General features: G+C 54.6%; 1 protein-coding gene and 1 long non-coding RNA gene across 3 annotated transcripts in view; one reads left to right on the forward strand and one right to left on the reverse strand.

Moving 5' to 3' along the window:
* HNF4A (hepatocyte nuclear factor 4 alpha) overlaps positions 1 to 20,485 on the reverse strand; it is a 37,960-nt gene extending 17,475 nt beyond the window's left edge. Inside the window, exon 1 of one of the 2 annotated variants that reach the window (XM_027805166.2) lies at positions 19,936 to 20,485. In XM_027805166.2, the coding sequence (XP_027660967.1) occupies positions 19,936 to 19,984 (49 nt within the window). In that variant the 5' untranslated portion in view covers positions 19,985 to 20,485. Of the gene's footprint in view, positions 1 to 1,921; positions 2,168 to 19,935 lie in introns of those variants that run through there. The other variant, XM_005439006.3, reaches the window with a different exon arrangement.
* LOC114015795 (uncharacterized) lies at positions 4,579 to 16,339 on the forward strand. The gene is made up of 2 exons (XR_008734191.1): positions 4,579 to 6,317; positions 9,487 to 16,339. It is a non-coding gene; the product is annotated as an uncharacterized LOC114015795 (long non-coding RNA).
* Positions 20,486 to 20,684: the final 199 nt, after the last annotated feature.

A 20,684-nucleotide genomic window follows, 5' to 3' on the forward strand; every position in this document is an offset into this window, starting at 1 on the left:
ACTTGTGTATCTGTGACAGCCCAGATAAATCCCTTTATAGCAGTATGTCATGCTGTAATCAGATGAGCATAGAACAGGAAAAACTGGCACCATTATCAAAGAAATTACAACATCTTAGACTAATAAGCAGCCAACAATGAAATTATTGCCTAATGGATAATTTTCCAACTGTTTTTTTGGTAGTGCCAGAAATACGGGCTTCTGGCTGCTGCAGTGAAGTGGGTTTAATGGGGTTGATTTAGAGTTAAGGTAAATGGAGGAAACTAAAAACGTGACGTTGAGACCTTGACGCTGAGACTTGTGTTAGGACAGGAGCTCCTCAAGAGGCTCCCGAGCCTGTCTGAACATGGGATGTATTTGGTCTGTGACGGTGGCAAATCGTCACTGCTGAGCAGCTGCCTCTGGGCTGGAGCTGCAGAGCTGTGCAGGGCAGGGGCCGAGCTCTCCTGCAGTCCTCAGCCAGAAAAGGAGGTGGAGGTTTTGCAGGCAGAGGCACAGGCAGTTGCTGGAGAGCCGAAGCAGCCCTGGGCGGGAGACCTGCCCCTGGTCTGAAGCTGGGCAGAGGAGGAGGAGAGGTGTTGGTGCTGCCTGACCCAGCTGACTCATCCACCCTTATGGCGTATTTCATATTGTGTCTGATCTCGTCATATAAAATTATCGTGCCCTCTGCCCTGTGGAGCCCTCGGTCCTGGGGGGCTGAGTCACAGCCCCCTGGGCAGAAGCTTCTGCATACTGAGTGGGAGAGGGGCATGGGGAGGGAGCAAGACCTGGGCTTGTCTCGGAGGGTCCAGATAGACATCGGCAGAGCCGAAAGGGGCTGCTTTCTGCACCAAGACCCCTGGGTGGGTCAGAGCAGCCCCCAGGAGCAGAGAAGGGACTAAGACCCAGGACAGCGGGGGGTTATTGCACAGCAGAGCCCCTTTGGCACCACAGTGTCACATCCATGATGGAGCAGAGCCATAACCTGGGGAAGACGCACACAGGCTGAGGCGAGAGCCCACCAGCACAGCCGTCCTGCGTCAGGGGTGCCCCAGCAGACTCAGTGACGCAGCAGGCAGGAGGAAAGGGCTCGGGGGTCGCCTTCTGCGGTGTCCTTTAGTTTAGTCATTAACCTCTTATTTAGAGAGACTTCAGGGGGAACATGGAGAGGAATGTCCTGTTATCTCTGAGCATTTAATCACCAGGACTTGTTGGCCCCCAAATTGGTGGGCCGGTGTTGTGAATCCTGGTGGGTTAAGTTCCTGAGGGGATGGGAACACTCGCCTGTCCTTGCCAGGTCCCCTTGCCCCTTGTCCTGGGGGCTGAGCCTCTGGGCTCCACCATGCTCCCAGGGAAGGGGATGCCACCCCACACCCCAGCACTGCACAGGAAAGGGTTGTGGTCTCGGGACAGCGGCGGGGGCAGTGCCTGAATCGCTTTTTTGTAGTGGTTTCCACCCTTGCCAGGTGCTACATGGCTTTCTGCTCCAGGAAAACCGAACTCCAGCTGCCACAGGCTCGATTGTCTGTTTGGTGAGCCATCAGCAGCATTTCACTTGGAAACTTTTGGCTAGTCTTTTCTCTTGTTTGGGGTCTGGGGGATGTGAGATGCCTCCCTGTGCTCAGCCCCAGCCCCGGTCCCTGGGCTGAATTCTGGTGGGGACCTCTCATTGCACCCAGCTCCTAGCGTGTGCCTGTCCCCAAGATATCTGGGCTGCAGGGCACTATCCTGCCTGCACCGAGCACAGCAATATTCCACCACCTCTACTTTTCGCTGGGGGAAGCAGAAACCCCCCAGCAAGCTGCTGGGAGTCCCCTGCTGACACCCCTGCCATGCCCCAGCCCTCCCCAGGAGCATTTCGGCGGCTGCCCCAGGGACTGCTCCTCCGGCAGCCCTCAGCTCATCCCACCACAGCGGAGGGGAGAAGACGAAGGGGACTTACCGTTGCCCATCGCCAGCACCTGCATGTTCTCAAACTCCAGAGTGGTATATGCCGGGTCCAGTGCTGCGCTATAATCTGCCATCTCCATGTCTATTAGGGCTTTGGAAAGGCGCATTATCATCAGCAAACACGAGCCAGATTGTACCGATTCCCTTGTCTGAGGCTATTGGCCCTTCTGCCTCCCTCTGCCTTCGCTGCGTCCCCTATCTGTTGTCTTTTATTTCAAATATTTCTCTGAAAGGATTTGCTGAGCTTCAAGGCCTATACTCCCCAGAGGGGTGGAGGCAGGAGGCAGGGGGTTAATCTTTAATCATCTCACCCACTGCCGAATGCTGCTAAGCTGTTTTTTTTTGGTGGAGCAGCAGTCATTCTTGTTGACTGTTTGTTATTGAATCTCAAAGTGCTTTGTCGATCCCAGCTCCTGGGTGCAGGCAGGACCACGGGAGCAGGCACTCACTGATGAGGGAACACCTTCCTGGGCTATTGACCTTGATGCTGAGGTGTGGGTGTTGGTCCTAATTGTACCTGGGGTGGAAAACTTGGACAAAACCCTGCTGGGAGAACAAGGGTGCTCTTCACTTCTGGTGTTGCCTTCCCCTCTCCACTCCTGGTTGCCTTCACTCCCATTTTCCCATTCTTTTGCTCCCTCCATCCCTCCTACCCCCTCTCCTTTTCTCTCCCTCCCTGTCAGGGAAGGTCAGTGCCTGCCTGGCAATTTACACATTGCTATGCAAAGTAACGACGTATGACTCCTTTTACTTCCCTATAAACCAAGTTTTACAGGGGCTGGATGCCCTATAAACAGATCCCACTTTGCCGCCGCGGTCAAATGGTGAGTGGGGCTGGAGGGTGACATGGGTGTCCTGGGCATCACCGGGGCTGCTCCTGTCCCACCACTGGAACCACCCTGTGCCAGACACCCCCTAGCCTTGGGTTTTCACTGACATGGCTTAGAATTTTCAACAGGACCCCCTAGCCTTGGGTTTTCACTGACATGGCTTAGAATTTTCAACAGGCATTTTAGAACACAGCAGGGCTTTACTCTGCAGCGGGATTTTTCCTTCGGTGGATGCAGCTGTCACTAGGTCTCTGCCACCGGCACCAGCAGTGGTCCTGCCACCTCACCCAGACCTTGGGTCTGACCATGCTGGTGCCAAGCAGGTGGGACTGGAGCAAGCAGCAGAGGTGCCTGTGCTCTGCTGCTTGCTAACCTGGGTGCTCTCCTGCCCAGCTGCCCCTGGGCACATCACTCCTCTGCTTTAGACAGGACTGAGCTGTTTCAGTGTAATTGTAAGATCAATGAATGGGAATCTAACCGACTGCTGAATGGCATCTGCATGGCACAGGAGAACCAGCAATTAATAGTTCAATATCAGCTCACTCTGCATTGAGAACATCCCATGATTTTGCAACCGGCAGCAGGTAACTGAGTCAACATACTGAAGATTTGGGCTCCCAGCTGGCTTGTACTTGTGCTTGCCAGGCACCCCAGTGCAGCCCTGGCCCTGATGGTGCCCCAAGCCACCCTGGCCACAGTGACATCGCTGCCACAACATGACACCAAGGTCTCTGGCTCCACAATAGCACATGCCTTTGGGCAGTGGTGCTAGCAACAATTTGCTATTCGTGTTTTAGGAGCACAAGAGATTGTTCAAGCAGCCCTTGCCCCCCAAAGCTATGACCTATGTAGCACTTCCAAACAGCTCTTCTACTTTAAGGCTACAGGTCTGCAGGAGCGAAGCTGAGCAGATGGGAGAGCCCCTGCTTTCTCACTTGGGACTGGTGCTAAATGATCCTTTGCTGCAGGGAAAACAGTCGTCCGGTTTGTGCTCCTGAGAGACTGGCCAGAGCTCTCTGCACTCACGTGCCGGTGGCTCTTCCCTTCAGCAGGAGCAGTCGTGAGCTAAAAATTGTTTTTACAGTGTGCACACTGGGATGGGGATGCTAAGGTAGAGCATAGCCCCCTCTGTGGCCTCGTCCCAGGGACCTCCTTCCCAATCCTGGCTGGGCCACAATGATCCCTTTGATTAGATAAATGCTACAGACACTATGTCAAATATGTGCAGGATTTGCCACAGCGTCTAGTAAAATATCGTAAAAGCATGGCCCGTTTTGCTCCGCTCAGCAAAACAAACCTTTTGCTTAAATAGCCTGCTGAGCAAGGCAGGCTGCAAAGGCTGTTGGCTTCCTGGGCAGGAAGGATTAAAAGGGCCAGGAATAGAAACTGGAGAGGCAGCGTGTGCGGGAGAGCAGCAGATAAGGAGTGGGGAAGTTTGGAGAGCATTAGGTGGCTCACGAGGCTGGGACTGTCGATGGGACGTGGTGCTTTCCGCCCGGGGTTGTGTTGACTGTTGTTTTCTCACTACTGGTGTCCTCTGTCAGTCACCAGTGCCCCCTCCCAAATCCCTTGTCTTGGTGTGGAGGTCGAGGACCAAACCGGCCAAGGACACTGTGTTTCCTTTGCCCCGGAGATGGGTTTGTGATGGAAACACATCAGCTGTTTCCTGGGCGCAGTCTGCTGTGGGAGATGATGTGTCCCCAGGGGTGTTCTGCCTGGGGAGTCCTTGTGTCCCCAACATCCCTGCGTGGTAGGGTTTGGGACAACTTGCCAATGTAGTCATGGCTTGGACTACCCAACAGGACACCACAGCCCTGCAGCTGTTTGAGGTTGAAGATGTTCAAGTCAGCAGCTGGTTGTGCAGCTGATTCAAACATTTCTGTCCTACAGAAGATGTTCTGTCATTTTTATTCCAGACAGAAACAACTTGTAGCTGGCAAACCCCCGCTGGCAGGCAAAAGCTGTTCCTAGACCAGGTGCTCAGGGGAAGTTCAGCTATCAGGCCCTCTCTTCTCTCCTCCTGTCCCCATTTTCTGTGCCCTTCACCCACATCTCCTACGCCAGGAGATGGCTGCAAAGGAAACCATGGCAGCTCCAGGACATGAAGTGTTCCGCACCAAGCAGTTACTTAGTTTTTATCTATTTGAGCAGTAAATCCTTTCCCACGCTGGCATATTATGACACTAATTCTCCCTTATCGATATATCCCTGACTGGCAAATGCACCCAAAGCAGAAGGGTGAAAAGCCTGAAAATAAGATCTATGCTTCTCAGTATATGAGGATCAGGAAAAGGGTATTTAATAGAGCATTTATGATAAGGATGCTATCAGTCACCATGCTTGCAAGCTCTTCATGTCAAGTGGGTGAGCAGGCTCCTCTCATGGGGTTCCTCCTGCCCTTCTTGAACACGGTGTCATAGGATCAAAGGATAACTGAGGTTGAAAGGGACCTCAGGGTCTCTGCTCCAACTTCGTGCTTCGGGAAGCAGAGCCAGCTGAGAGAGCAGCGTGGGTTACTTGGGTCTTGAACAGGATGGGCACCACAACTTCTCTAGGCGACTGGTGCTTGACTGTCCTCATGGTGAGTCACTTTCTCCTTAGACACCGTCTGAACGTCTCTCCAGTTTTTATGCCTGTTGATCTCCTCCTGCCATGCACCCTCTGAGGAGCTTGGTCACATCTTCTCAATGCCCCTGTGTGGGTTACGCTCCTGCGGTTCCTGCTGGCCCATTTCTCCAGCCTGCTGTGGGACAGCAGCCCTGCCTCCAGTGTATCAACCAGACCCCCCAGTCTGGGGCCGCCCACAAACTTGCTGAGCATGGACAGTGATCAGATTGTGGCCAGAAGCCCGAGGCGCTCCTGCCCTTTGCTTTTCTCTCTCCCAGCTCTGTACTCTCAAGAAATCTCCAGCAGAAATGCCTGTGCCCAGAGCCAGCAGGACCAACCTCATCTTACATCAGCGATGCCACTGCTGCCCCTTGCAGCCCCAACTCCCATGTCACTCGCAGCTTCAAAGCCACTGTGGGGCTGGACTGGCTTTTTCTTGGCATGCAAGTGAAGCAGAGATGGGCTCAGGTCTGAAACCTCTCCAGAGCAGGAAATCCCCGAGCAAAGCTAGGGCCTCTGCTCAGCCCACCACTGTTTTCACTGAGCGAGCTGCTGGGGAAGCACGAAGCCCAATTACAAGACAAAGAACAAAAGTCCCAGGGGAACGTCGCCAGGGTAGTCATCTCCACACATGCAAAGGTCCCTTCTGCCTGGGTTTTTTTTTCCCCTTTGAAATTTCAAATTCCAGTTTGTGGACAAAGTCCTGCCTATCTGAGAATATAGATCTCCGACCACTGACCAAACTCCACTTAAAGCAGTCCTGAGGGCTGCTCTTCCCCTTGCCCATGGATGCCTCCGCTCAGTCCCTGGGTTTGCCGTATTGCACCGAAACTTTTGCACCAGAGCAGAGCACTCATACTCATACAGAAAGCGGATTTTGCTTGTTTCAGCCTAAAAGTCAGCATCTCCCTTTCTCCTCATGGAATGGGAAGGACCATCCAGAATAACCAGGTAGGAGCCTTATCACCTGCAATTCATTTGGGCAGCCATTGCAGATAGAAAATGAGAAGGAGAGACAGGACCTTCCATTGTGCTTATACCAGCAATTTTAGCTCGTCATTTAAATTAGGGAAGTGGGGAAAAAAAGGCAGCTTCAGAGGGGATGGAAAACAAGAGGGAACATGAGCTTATGGAAGCAGAGCCACTCTGTATGGTTAACTGATAACTCCAATTTGCTTCTTCCCTCTCATCTTTTCTGATTCTCCCGATTAAGCTCAACTTATTCTCATGCTAATCATTTCTTGACCTGTTTAGTCTGCATTAAAAAATTAACAGAGAGCAGTTTACTGCATGACTGGCTCACACCGAACTGCTACAGATTAGCAGGCAGGCTTTAAGCCTCTACACAGGACTTTTGGGTCTAGCAGCCAGTCTGCACAGCTTGAGGATGAGCTTTTTTCCTGTTTTTAAAGAACAGCTTTTTCTAAAGTCAGTATAAACCCCCCTCCCTTCATGCCTTAAGTATATTTGCTCTGTGACTATTTCCAAATGGGAAAGATAAAGCCAAGGGCTTGTGTTTTGTCAGACTTTTTGTAAACAGGAATATTTAGGCCACACTGTCAAATCCTTCTGCCTTCTACCTCAGCATGCCACGACTCTGGAGCAGAGTTGTCAGTGCGTTAATAAGCAGCTCCAAGGAATTTGGCGGAGGCTGGGGGACTGCAGGTCAATACAGCTGAAACAAGCCCCTGGTTCAAGTGGTGGCTCCAGGCGACGATGTGGTGGACACACAAATGGGGATCTGCTCCCACGTCTGTCCCCAGAATGTCCCCAGCAGCAGCAAGGAGTCTCCAAGAAAACAAGAAGTTGTTTAGGATCTGTTTGCCCCTTGCCAGCCACACACAGCATATCCCTGCCCTGTCAAAACAGTTCATGGAGGTGAACCAGAAAGATCCACCACCTCTATTCAGGGAGGTGGATCAGAAAAATCCAGCCACAAGAGGCAAGAAGTGACCACAGCCACGTGCCAGACCCATGCCTGGGGGAAGATGCAGGCATTTTATCGTCCTGTTCAACAACAAATCACTCTTGGTGATTTATTTTCCCCAGTGCTGAAGCACCTGTTGCTGTGGTTGGGACAGATGCTGTTTGGAGCTGGGGGCGATGCCCAGGACAGGCAATGCCTGAGCAGACCCTGGACACACTATCACTGGTGACCCTGTGACATGCAGTGGCATCCTGGGCTCCCCAGCACAGCTCAGGGTGACAGAGGCAGCTTCATGCAAACCCCAGGCTATTCCTCACCAATGCCAAAGTTATCAAAAAGTGGCCAAACCAACTGGATCTGTCGAGGCCCCCAGGCCATAAAATCACTGTATGGAGAATCAAGGCAGTTACTGGACATTGGGAAGAGACGCTTCAAAGGAGGTAGCAGACTCCGCTTGAACTTCTCTCCAAAAGCAACATATGCATGTCAGCCAAAGCTGGGGTGGACGTTGGATCTGGAGGCAATTATTGGAGCTAAAATAAGTAACTGCTGTGCAAAAGTGGTAGGGGAAGAACTGCAAATGTGGGGACAGACAGACCATTTCAACATATACTGCTTTAGTGATAACACTGTGTGTACCTTTCATCCCAGGACCAGAAAGGGGTTTATTATCCTGTCTAACAAAGGGTCTGAACACTTGAGGAAGTAATTATTAGTGCTCTTGGGAGCTGTTGTTCTGCAAGGACAGTAAGTTTGAGCTGTTCTCAGAAGGGCAGTTGTGCTCGAAAATGCAGTGCCTTTGCTGGTGTGTATTTGCAATCACTCTGCCTGCATTGCAGCCCTCAAAACCAGCATCTGTCCTCTGGGACCTGCAAGTCAGCACTTGTGACTCTGGAAATCTGGCTGCTGTGTTTTTATGCAAAATCACCCAATGGGCCCACGACGAAGTGAGGAAGAATTGTTATATTCACCTTCTTCCATTACACCATGGGCTGCAACTTGGCCCAAGCTACAGCTCCCACCGTTGATCCCACTTACTCCATCTAAATCCCCCCACTGTGACCATTGCACTCCACCCAAACCCGAACCCAGCAGAGACCTTTCCAGCAAAGCACTCTTCTGCCTATTTGGGAGGAAATCCAGAAAGCTCTGACTTTGCCACATGCTGTCCCAGATGCACTGTCTACGCTGGCAGATACTTGGCTCGAATCCAGCAGTTTAAGCCCCATTTAAATGGGGGAGCAGAAGCCACGGGGAAGCAGCATTGCCGGAGAGAGGGTGTGCTGCCAGCAACGAGCACCTATTGCTTTCTGTGCCGCACCAGCTCATGCATTTAGTATGGCAGGGATCTCAGCAGCCCATGTCTGGACCCAGAGAGAACTTATTTAGCAGGTGGATATGATCCCTTTGGAACTAAGGTAATCTAGCAGCTTCCCAGGGAAAAGATCCCTGCTGAGCTCACAGTCTGGCAGGCAAATGAGCCTCTGCCTTCACCTCTAGTAGCTGTTCTCAGGGCTTTTAAGTTTCACTGGCTTGATACGTTCATTACACGCACACAAAACAGCCCCTGAATCATTCCAGCTTGTGGAGCAATAGGTGGAGGAGAACAGCCAAAATCAACACAGGTTACAAAGTGTTTTTTTTAAATTTATCTTTTTTGGGAAGGTGAATGCATCAGCAAGCCATGTCTGGAAATGACCTCCACTCAGGGCTGGGGCTCTCAGGATCAGCCCTCACTAGAAATGAAGGCAAAAGACTGCAAAGCTGCTGGGGTGTGGAGGGAGAATGGCAGTGGGGCAAGGGCAGCAGGGGGACAGTCTGAGCTCTTGTCCCCAGAGGAGGGCAAGTCAAGGGCTCATCAAGGGCAAAAAGCATCTTCCTGAATCCAACAGCCATGGGCTGCTCCAACTGCCTTCCTCCTGCCCCGGGCTGGCTGGAAAAGTCAGCCCCAGCTGGGGAGCTGAACGCCGGGGGAGCATCTCAGGAAAGGGTCACATGAGTGTCTGATGGGAGGCCACATGAAGAAGGCAGAAAGCTGCCATAGGTGGGAGCACTGGTCAGGTCTGAACTGGGGAAGGTAGTCTGGGCATGGGAAAAAAAGAAAAAAAAAGGGTGGTAAGTTAAAATTTGAAAGATTCTGGTTTCTGGAGTCAGAAAGGAACAAGCTAGTGCAAAATATTTTTTCTCCTGCAGGAGTGTGCCTGAATAGGCTGTCTGGTCCCCAGCGTCCTCAACTGCCAGAGCACAGCAAGTGCCAGAGGGGTAAGTGGGAGCAAAACAGTATTCAGGAGCTCCATGTCCACAGCAGATCCGCACTCCTGCAGCCGGTGGCTACCATAGCGTTCTGCACAACACAACGATCCTGTCTACTGACACAGAAACAAAAAAAACACAGCAGAAAGCAAGGGATGGGAACATCGGAGCTTTCTACGCGCAAGGTTTGTTGCATGGGGGACAGCAAGGGGGGGTGGGGATGGAAATCACACGTCTCCACAGTCCCATAAACCCATGGCCAGGACACTGCAGTGCCAACTGCCTGGCTCCTGGCTAACAAACAACACAGCAAACTGCTAACTAGCCTTTGAGTATTTGACCTATGTCTCCAAGACAGGATAGCACTATTTGTCCCTTAACATTCCTGCAAAGCCCAGTGCCGTTGGCCTCTTGTATCATAAAGATATTAAAATATATTATGACCATAAACTACATCACTTGAGGAAATGAACCATTTCTAGTAAACGTGTCATGGGACGCCGAAGCCATGAACTATTCTAAATTAATCTCTGGCTGATAAAGAGCGCAGGTATTTGCTGGGAGCAGCTTCCAGTGTGTGGCTGCCCATGCAGCGCTGGCATGGGGAGCTCATCCCGCAGGATAGTGGCTCAGGGTGCAGGCTGCCCCAGGAGGCATAAACCCCACTGCCAGTGCAAGCCCTGCTTCAGGGGAATTGCTCAAGCAAGAGGAGCCCCAAGAATTTTGCTGTGCCCCAGGGTCGAGCGGGGGCTGTTGGGGTGTTTTGTGGGCGAGGCTCTGCGGGGCAAAGCAGTCCAGGGCTCAGGATGCACCAAACACGTCCGAGTGCCTGCAGACCCCCCTGAGCACCCTGAGCCCAGTCAGGCTCCTCGCTGCCTCGCCTCCACGCTGAGGTCCCTGGGGTGCTGGGGCCGAGGGGCTGAGCACAGAGCCAGCTGGTGGGGGATGTGCACTGGAGGCGGCCGTGGAGGGGGACCCAAAAAACCTTTCTAGTAAGAGCTCTGTACAACCGATAAGGTTTGCATTGAAACTTCTTCTCTCAGTTCCTTTCAAGCTTTCATTATGAGGGCTGGGTAAGTCCTGCTGCAGACCTCTTTGGGTAAGGAGCAGGCAGCAAACAGGGCAGGACCAGAGGTTGTCCTGCAAGCCGGCAGGATCCGTCCCTGGGCCTGCTGAGGCTGCACCACGGGGCAGTAATGCCAGACAGTGGGATCTGGGCTGAGAATGATCAGTTCATTTCCCAAATGGCACAGGCAGTCACCAGGGTGTCCGTGGGACGCCAGCCTGGCTCCACCACCTCTTCCCCCAGGAGTCACAACACCCACTCCCCCATGCCACCCGCACTGGAGTGTCCCTCTCGAGACCCTCGGAACCGAGCTTGGGGACATCAGCCATTGCTACCCACAAACCTGGCATGTTCACTCCGCACGCAGCAAAACAGAAACCAGAGACATGGGAGGACCCTCAGAGGGGGACTAGCAATAGGTATGTGGGGGAAGAGCAGATTTTGGCTGCTCTGAAACCCCGCTGGAGACCCTGGGGGTTGCCAGTGCCCTTCACTCACATCAACTCCGCAGGGCTGGCTATGCAGCTACTTCTCTCCCTGCTGCGAGTGCCAGGGGGAGCACGGGGGGTACCTGGTGTTTCCTGGAGCAGGTCGTATCTGCTGCCATTCATCTTCCAGGGGCGCTCAGCTCTGCGGGCAGAGCTAGGGGAGTCTGGCCCTTGGATGGGGCCGTCCAGCCAACAAGCCCCCCACGGGCAGCAGGGCACGAGCCATGCCCGGGAGCTGGCTGCGGTGCGGTGGCAGGGACCGGCTAATCCCTTAATGCTGGTCACAATGAGATTTGATGGGGAGCAGGAGTTTGTGCTGCAGAGTTGCAGGTTTTAAAGGGTTCTGGCCACTACCCGGAGGGGAATTATAAGGTGGCTCCAGGTCTGTGCTCTACTGCTGGTGCCCACAGCAATGCCCACTGCTTTCTGGGCCACCTTTCCAAGGTGCCCTCACCCTGGCCTCTAGCCTGCCTGGGTTTCTGTGGGGCAGGGGGTGCCCAACCACACATGCACCTCTGGAGGCTGCTCCAGAAAATGTGCCTGGGTGTGTTTAACAGCAGGAGTGGGCCTAAATCCCTCTCCAGGGAGAGTCTGACCACTTTCACTTTAAAATGTTTCTATATAAATACCCAGAACACCATATCCTTGAGAAACCACCTTTTTCTCCCCCTCTAGCCACCACCACAACACGCAGGGCTGGGAGATGCAGGGGCAAGGCAGGAGAGCAGGCAGGAGCTGCATGCGTGGTGCTCCCTGCCTTTGGGCAGCCCTGAACTTTGTGTCCTGCAGACCCCAGAGAGCATCTCCAGTGGTTCCAAACACCCTGGGGGTATCGCTGCCAGAGCTCTCCCACGGCTCTTCAGGCGCCTGCGTGCTCTGTGCTGGTGTCATCCTTTCCCCATCCTCTCCCAAGGAAATTGGGACCTGGAAAACTCTCAGGGCTGAGATTTCTTAATCAACCGTGCGTGTTGGTGCTGTCAATGGGGAATCCAGGAGCCCAGGCAGTCTGAGATTTTGGCTAGTGTCTTGTGCCATGGCCTGTCCGGGGCAAGCCCAGCAGGAATAAAAGGGAATTTCCAACTGCCAGACTACAAGAGAGCCCTCTCTACCACCACAGTGCTGAACTCTCTGCGTTTTTTTCTGGAGATGAAGCTGCTGTGACACTCTCGTGTTGATTTATTTGGCCCCGGTCCGGAGGGGAGCACAGAAGGCTGCTGAGCACCGAGATTTTTCTCCGCTGCAGGGAGTGTGTGCTGGCATGTGTGGCCCTGCTTAGCCTGGAGGAGGAAAATTAGGTGAGGGATTAGAGTGGCACTTCACTGGGTTTTGACAGACACTGAGCAATAAATTGAATGCTGACAAGGAGAACTGGGCACCTTTACAATGCAGCCCTGTGCTGTAGGACCAGGGCCAGAAGCAAGCAAGGCCTCACCAGCGTCCACACCCAGAAGAGCCAACTCGTGGCCAAGCCCGTCTGAAACACTCATTTTCCTGCACTTCCCTTCCTCCTTGGATGGATTTCCTCCCACCAAGCCCACCTCTGCTTTTGCTGTGCTAAAGAGGAGACAGCTCATTCCTGCCCTCCAGAGACATCGGACCCCAAGCGCTACCTTGAAGGCATGAGTCTAATGGAGCAAAACCATTCCTAAACCATTCCCATTCCATCTTCGTGAGCCTCTGCTCTCACTCAGGGCTGCCTGGGATGCATTTGAATTAATTTGGAGCACACACAATAATCCCCTGATGAGTCAGGGGTGGGAAATGACCAGCAGACCCGTACTCCGGCTCCGTGCCCGGGGAAGGGGTGCACTGACAACAGGGGCTGAAGCCCAGCATGCCCACATGGAGCCGGGAGCAGCATCAAGGGCAGGGCTGGGTTTGAACTGTGTGTGACCCCATGACACCTCCCTTCACCGCTCTGTTTCCACACGGGTTTTAATGCCTGTAACAGGGAAACACACCCAGGTCAACAGAGATTTCTCCCAGACAGCAGCAGTCCCCCGTCACACACCCATGGATGGGCCATGGGCAGCACCTGGCTCTGCTTCCACCAGGGTGTCCATGTGGTGGCAAAGCCACCACCTCCATCCCACCCCCATTTAGCCCTTGACGGCAGCAGTCCCTAGGCAGGGGAGCAGCCAGGGCTGTGGATCTGAAGCCCGGCTGTTTGCCTTCTTGCCCGTCCTGCCTCCTCATTCCACCCTTCATTTCCTGGTGCTGCCTTTGCCCTGCTGACGGCAGGCTCTCTGCATGGGCTGGTTCCCTCAGGCACCCATCGGTGCCTTCTCCGCTGCCAGAGCACCTTGACCTGGCCGAGGGTGCCTGTCCCTGGGGCAGGACCTGCTCCTGCTCTTGGGTGGTGGTGGCTGCAAGCGAGAGGCCATACAGCTTGCTGGATGGGAGCCTGCAGCACAGACAGGGCTTTTTTTTATGGGGCAGTTGTTATTTTATTCCTTCTGCTGAGCCCCCCAGTGTTGCCCTGTCCATTAACCTGACACCCTGCCCAACCCCACAGCCCATGGCTAAATTTCCTTGGGTGCTGTTAGCAGCAGTGAATTCTCTTCCCAGGATGAGCTGATGCTTCTCACCAGGGTGGTGGGGTGGACCCTGCCATCCCAGTGATGGTGTGGGATGAAGGATTGCCCAGCCAGCTGGAAACTGGGGCAGGCTGGCACGCTGGAGAGGAACAGCAGCAGCTTCTTATCATGGGGCATCAAGGAGCATCATCATCCATGGGGCATCAAGGCTTTGGGGACCATGTGGCAAAATGGTGAGCCTCCCCTGGGAGCAGAGGGGGAGAGAAGTGGCCGAGTGGGGCAGGAGGAGCCAGGCCCTGCAGCCTCTGTGAACGGTGCTGGGCCATAAACGCGGCACGGTGGCTGTCATTTATGTGTCAGCAAACACGTTGAGTGGGCTCGACTATTGATTCTGACTGCATAAAAGAGTGTTGTGGCACTTGTTCAGGTTTGTGCAGGTTTTACAGCTCTTGTTCCAAGAAGTGCCTATGTATTTGGTTTTGTTTCTTCCTTCAGGTCTTCTGTCTGTTGACATTGGCTCTCCTAACGTGCGTTGGGCCATGCCAGGAAGCTGAGTGTACAGCTCTCCTTGCGTTTCCCACTTTCCCAGGGGTTATCGCCTATAAAATCTCACACACACCCATGGCTGGGACAGGTTTCTGGTGCAGAGGCAGGTGAAAGGTGCCTGCAGGTCCCACGTTGATGGGTTTGGGTGCCTCATGCTGGGTGGCAGGAGCTGAGCCACCCACCCTGACAGATGGGTTTTAAGGTGGATGGACAAAGCCACAGGGAAGGTGCTGCCCTGGGTAGCCTGAGGCAGGATGAGCAAGGACAGAGGGCTGGAGGGCTGCAATGAAAATTGGAGTGTAAAACCAGCTTGGATCTCCAGAGAAGGAGAAGGTGTCAGGGCTCCCAGAGCATCATCGCAGAGGAGATGGCGCATGCGTGGTGACCCACAGCAGGACACACACAGTATCACCCATTCCCCACCTCCAGTCTTTTTCCCACCAGGAGATGCCAGCACCAGCTGAGCCCACAGTGACACCTTGGTGGCGGGGGGCTCAGAGGGCTTTGAGCCCACAGTGATGGTCCCCATCCACCCCTTGGCACCGGGGCTGCTGGTACCATGGGGATGCAGCTGAAGTCCCTCCAGTGGCTGCAGCATTTTGGGATAGAAAGTCTGGTCCAGCCTTGCAGACCCTTCAGCTTTTGGGAGCCAGGATCTGTGTCCTCCTCGGCTGCTTGTGCCTTTCCATAGCCACTTGCTTTACATGGAGCAGCTCCTCTCACACCTTTGGTGTATCATCCAGAGCCCAGATTTACTTTTTGAGGCACTTGTTTCCTGAAGGGATTTGCTGGGTAATTTCTGTTGATGCTTAGGCTGAAGCTTTGACGGGAGCCATTTCTGGGAGTAATTGCTTCTGGGACCTGGCTTTGCTTAGAGGTCCTGGTGGGAATGTGGTGCCTCTGCCCAGCACAGGCGAGCAGAGCCATCACCCCTGGGTTCACGATACAGCCACTACCTTGAAATTTGCCTTCTGTGAAAATTCTGCAACATTTGCCTTTTCCACAAACATTTCTGCCAGGAACCTTGTTTGCTTGAATATTTGAGGAAAGCAAACAGAGAAGGAGCCTGAACACAAACAGTCATGGACATTTTTTTGCAGTCTTTGCCCCATTCTAACCCCGAGCCCGCCAGCAGAGACACTTGCAGGTGTCCCCCCTGCCCAACGTACCCCTTGGCTGTGCCCTATGCACTGCCCCGTCCCTCGCTGCTGGCCCTGGTCCCACTGCAAATATTTCTGTCTTGAAAGAAAATCACCCAGACCTTGCTGTCTGTGGGACCACCACCACTCACCACCCCTTTGCACTCACTTTAAATAAACATCATTTTTTAATGCCGTTTAAGAAATGTCAGCAGATGACTAACTGAGCATGTCTGCCTTGCTGACCTACACCTGCTCTTCGGAGCTCAAAATAGCTCTCAGACACTCCTCAAACCTTCCCCAGCCTCATGCTGCTCCCCTGCCAGAGCTGGAGCTCATTGCCCACTGATAGCAGCCCTCTGTGCTCACTCCCCCTTATAAAAATACCATCGTATTTTCAGGTGAAGCCGGACGAGGGTGTGCTGCTGGCCCGATAAGCAGCCGTGGTGAGGCAGCTGCCCCGGCCTGATGGAAGTTGCAGCCCTGTGGGCAAGCGCAGCTGCCCGGTGACACTGAGCAGCATTCCTGCAGCCTGACGCTATGGAGGGAGCATCCCCAGCTCTTCCTGAAGGAAACCTTCACCAAGCACTGGCAAACAGCACTCAGGATCAGGCCAAGGTGTCTAAAGTAGTGATTGTCCCTTTTGCATCCCATCTAAATACCAGTGCTTATTCCTGGGTGTGACAAGACCCTGCTCAGCCATTTCTTGCCCTGCTAAGTGCTGACCCTGCCAGCACCAGTGTTAGGGCCACCCCCTGCAGGCAGCGGGGACAGTGAGAGTGGGGACAGGGAAGGGGGCTGTGCTGGGTGTCCGAATGCCCACTGGTCCCTGACAGCCTCCAGGCCACGGACACAGAGCACAAGGAGTAAACAGAGGAGTTAAATAGCAGTTGACAGGAGAAATCAAGGGGGGAAAGCTCAGTTTGGGTCATATCTAGTGGAAAGCTATAAAAGAATTAGACCCATGTGCCAATGAAAAATGGTTGCTTCACAGTGAAAAGTAAAAATACTCAGAAATTCTGCCTCCTCTTACGTTCTTCAGCTGAAACTATTCACCACATCTGACCAAAACGCCTGAGCAGCTCTGACGTCTTGCATTTTTCAGCTAATTTCCAAAGCTGCTTTACTGAGCTGGCCCCGATCATGCGCTGGTCCCTGCTGTAACCACCAGCCCCAGGGATCCCTGGCTCTGTGAGATGCTCCTGAAATAGGAAGGAGCAGTGCTGCCTGCGCTGGGATTGAGGGTGGTTGCCCCAGTGGCACCCAGGTCTCGTCGGGAGGATAAAGGTGGAGCCGGGGGTCCGTTGCCTCTTCACTGCCAGGAGAGGCTCATCCCCTCGCTCCCTCTCCATCCCCTACCCTGCACAACCATTTGCAGCCTCCACGTGGGAATTTAGCACTACAGTGCCTGGAGGAGCCCTTGCCAGCTCACAGTCCATCCTCAGCGGGTGCTGGTGAGGATGCTGAGCGTGCTCCCAGCCCCTCGGCTCTCCGGCAGCTGTGGCATCCCTCCCTTCTCACCCAGGGACCCACACAGAGTGCTGGGGACAGGACACCTCTGTCACCATCTGGCGGGGAATCCTCCAAGTCCTTTACACAAGGCACAGGTCTGATGGGAGGGAAGTAAGTGCCCCCAGCGTGTGGTTTAGGGGGGATGCTTGGTGGCAGATTGAGGCAGGGGTGGATGGGGGAGGGTTGCAGTCACTGCAGCAGGGGGATGGATGCCCCACTCTCTGCTCTTACTGATGCCACCGCTGCAAAGAGCGGGCTAGACCCACTCGCTGTCCCAAGGCTGAGTGCCGGTGCCCAGCTTCCCCCTCAGAATATATCCCTGGCTTCAAATGGATGCTGAAATACTGAAGCCCCTGAGATGGATGGGGAGACAGAAAAATGAGAAAATCTTTCCATCTGTCAAAGGAAACTGCAAATAGCTGTATGACCCCTCCAAGGCTGAAGGCTCATCTGGTGGACCCCGGTGTGCGGAAGCCAGGGGCTGCCCTGTCCCCCATCCCCGCCAGCCCTTCCTTGCCTCTGTTTGGATAATTTTTCCACCCCTTTTATTTATAAGGACTCCCCTCCTTCTGCCAACACTCTTGAGTTTCCTCTTGCTTTGGACTGGGAGGCCTGTCTTGCTTTTTTATTCTTATTGTTTTTCTCTCTCCCCCTTGCAAGGCCCCTGGCTCAGCAGCCCAGCCCCACGGCAGGCTGGCAAGCAGTGGGTGCCAGCCGGAGCGCAGGAGCAGATGGGGAGAGCGGCCACAGGTGGGATGCCCAGCTCTGCCTCTGCCTGCCCTGGCTCAGCTGATGGCTCAGTTGCTGACCCTCAGGCTGAAAAATGAGGGAAAAATCAGGATTTTTTAAAAAAAAAGGTCAGGAGAAAATTAACAGCAGAAAAGTTTGCCTGCCTGTATGTAAGGTCACCGATGTGCCGGGGCCAGCGAGCGGCTGCTCGCATTAGAGCCAGCTGGAAGTGGGCAGAATAACTCAATTGTAAGTGACTAAAGAGCTTGTTCAGCTCCTTGTGTTGCATCTGTGAGGCAAAGACTGTTGCTTGCTGCAGAAATGAGGCTGGCTTTGCACCTTGGGGCAAAGCAGGACACAGGCACCCTGGATTTGGGGACACGCAGACCCAGCCACCCTGCACTGCCGTGTCTCCCAGGCTGACTGGAATGTCACTTGAGCCTCCCTTCTCCTGCAAATGAAGCACAAGTCAGCCCTGTGAGCTCGTGGGTCAGGAGCCATCTCCCACCAGCAGCAGGGATTCATGGAGAGCTTCAGCCTGAAGGATGCTCAGCACCCGCTTCTTCTGGCCAGCCCACAGAGGTGCCCTCGCTCCAGGATTCGACCCTCTGTACATCTCAGAGACATCAGGCCTTCGTTTGATGCGCTCACAAGCAGCCTGCATCGCGCAGCTCCTTGCACATTGTCCAAGCAGTGCCAGATGGACACAAAACCACAACCTGCACTGAATAGACCAAAATCTCGGCATTTTTATGCATCCGGCTTTATGCGAGGCGCTGTCTCACTGCCGGCTCCTGCAGCTCAGAGGCATAGGTGAAGGGAGCTCCTCCTGAGCCCCAGCTCCTGCGGGCCTGGGACATCCAATTGAGCATCCTGATAAAAACAGGCTAAACCACAGCATTTTGTAACTGCTTGACTACAGCTCCCTGCTCCAGCTCGGCCTAGCGATGCTATTGCAGATCCTATGCAATTCCTACACGTTTCCATTGCAATAGGTGATGGACCCACCAAAATGCTGATGAGCCCTGTGTCTGGCCATGCCTTGGTGATGGGAGCTGAAATTAAAGTGATCTGGAGAGTATTGAAGTGCTGGGGGCTGGGGCAAAGAGGTGTGGGGCCTCACTGCAGCATGGGTGCCTGGCACGAGGGTGGGTTAGGGATGGAGGTGGCACCTGTAGGAGCCTGCAGGCCTGGAGCAAGAGAAACCACCACCCAGAATGGGGCCATGAGCAAAGTGTGAGGAGGTGACTTGGGAGAACCACAAGTCCTCCTGGGGCCTGGCTGCAGCACACATGGCAGCTGGAGCGCGGGCTGGTGGGGCTGTGCGTGCTTGTGAGTGGGTTGTGGTAAAGAAGAGGCATGAAAAATACAGTGAGGAGAGGCAAGGTAGCATGATGGAGAGCCACGGGGTGTGATGGAGAGCCAGGGGGTGTGATGGAGAGCCGGGGGAAGTGATGGAGAACCAGGGGAAGTGATGGAGAGCCATGAGGATGTGATGGAGAACCTCATAACTGTGAGACCTCATCTGCTGGGGCCTCACTCGACACCCTCGCCATGCCCAGAGAACTGGGGTTCCCAGATCACACGGGACCGAACCAGCCCCAGCCCCTTGCTGGGTAGGGAAGCTGCAGCAGGGGCACAGTCGGACCCGTCCCGAGGATAACAGCAGGCTGATGACAGCCCAGGGGAACCTGTCCCCTGCTGCCCACGTGTGTTTGTTGGCAGTTGGCATCTGGCACAGCCAAGGAGAGCAGTGGCGTGGGGCTGCCCCGGGCTGGTACCCGCTGTGCCACGCAGGGAACATGAGCACAGGCCTGGCGGGCACCTCTCTGCCACCGGGGCCCCCGGGCAGCAGCGAGCCCCCACGGGGACCAGAGGCTGCGGCTCGCCCGGGCACTGCACTCCCTGCTGGGAAACCTGCCCAGCCGCAACACCAGCCCGGCCCCAGCCCTGGGCGCCCGCTGTGCCTGCCCACGCAGCCCAGGCGTGCCACGGGCCGCCCGCAGCCTTTGTGTTGGGGCTGGCACCACGTCACCTCCTTCCTAAACAGCTTCCACTTCTGCTGCGGACCCCGCAGCAGCCCCTCTGCCAGCAGGTTGGACCGCTCTGCTCCCTTGGGCACGTGCCTTCTTCTTCGAGCCAAGCAGAGTGAAAGAGAGAAAATACATACGTATGTATTTATATTATATAAAAATCAATCGGGGAGCCTTTTTCCACCTCCATCTCCAGCCTTTGCAGGTGCCTGAGCCGGTGGGGGCCAGGCAGCGCGGTGGGGCCGGGGCGTGGGGCTGGGGGCTGCTGCCCGCTCCCAGCCCCGCTTCCCGTAAGCGACGCCGGGGCGGCAGCGCGGGCGATGGAAACGCTGTACTCACCATATGGAGCCTCCATCTTAGCGCTTAGCTGGGTGCTTACATTGACCATGTCTCGCCGGCTACTGCTATGGGGACTTGGGGCGAAAACCAGAGGAAGTAGAGGAATAAAAAGAAATCTAAATAAATAAATAAAAACGTCTTTCACTAAGGAACTAGGTGAAGGCAGGAGGGAGCACGGAGAGGCAGGGCGAGGAAACCTGCCTCTCCTGTTATCTTATTGATTCGCTTAATCAGGGCTAATGTGGGTGGAGATGTTAAATAGTAACCAAGCTCTTATGGAAACCAATCTGCAAGGTGCCGTTGCTGTAGCTATAGTAACTGCTGCCAAGCTAGAAACTCAAACATGGCTTTTACTGGGCTCTTTTGGAGCTCCCATTTCCACCCGCTGTCAAGGCCGGGGCAGCTGCCGGGCTGGGGTTCACCCTCGGCCGTGGGGGGGACGGGGCAGCCGCATCCCACTGTGCAGCCCGCCGGTGCTGCCGGTTTTTGTGCCGTCGCCTGCCCGTGATGGGAAAACCACAGCTGAGCTGCCTGCGGGCAAGGGGCAAACGTGGCATGGGGGCCAGGGGCCATGGGACAAGCTGCGGGGGCTGGCGTGTGGTGGCACGGGCAGAGCAGAGCCTGGCCCAGGCACAGGGGGCAAAATACCCCGGCCATGAGTCAGGGCTTGTCCACTCGGTGCAAAACTGGAGGGGTCACCTGAGGATTGGGATCCACGGGGATGCTGTGGCGGGATGCTGGGTGGTACC

The sequence above is a fragment of the Falco cherrug genome, chromosome 10 (assembly GCF_023634085.1).
Source record: "Falco cherrug isolate bFalChe1 chromosome 10, bFalChe1.pri, whole genome shotgun sequence".
NCBI lineage: Eukaryota > Metazoa > Chordata > Aves > Falconiformes > Falconidae > Falco > Falco cherrug.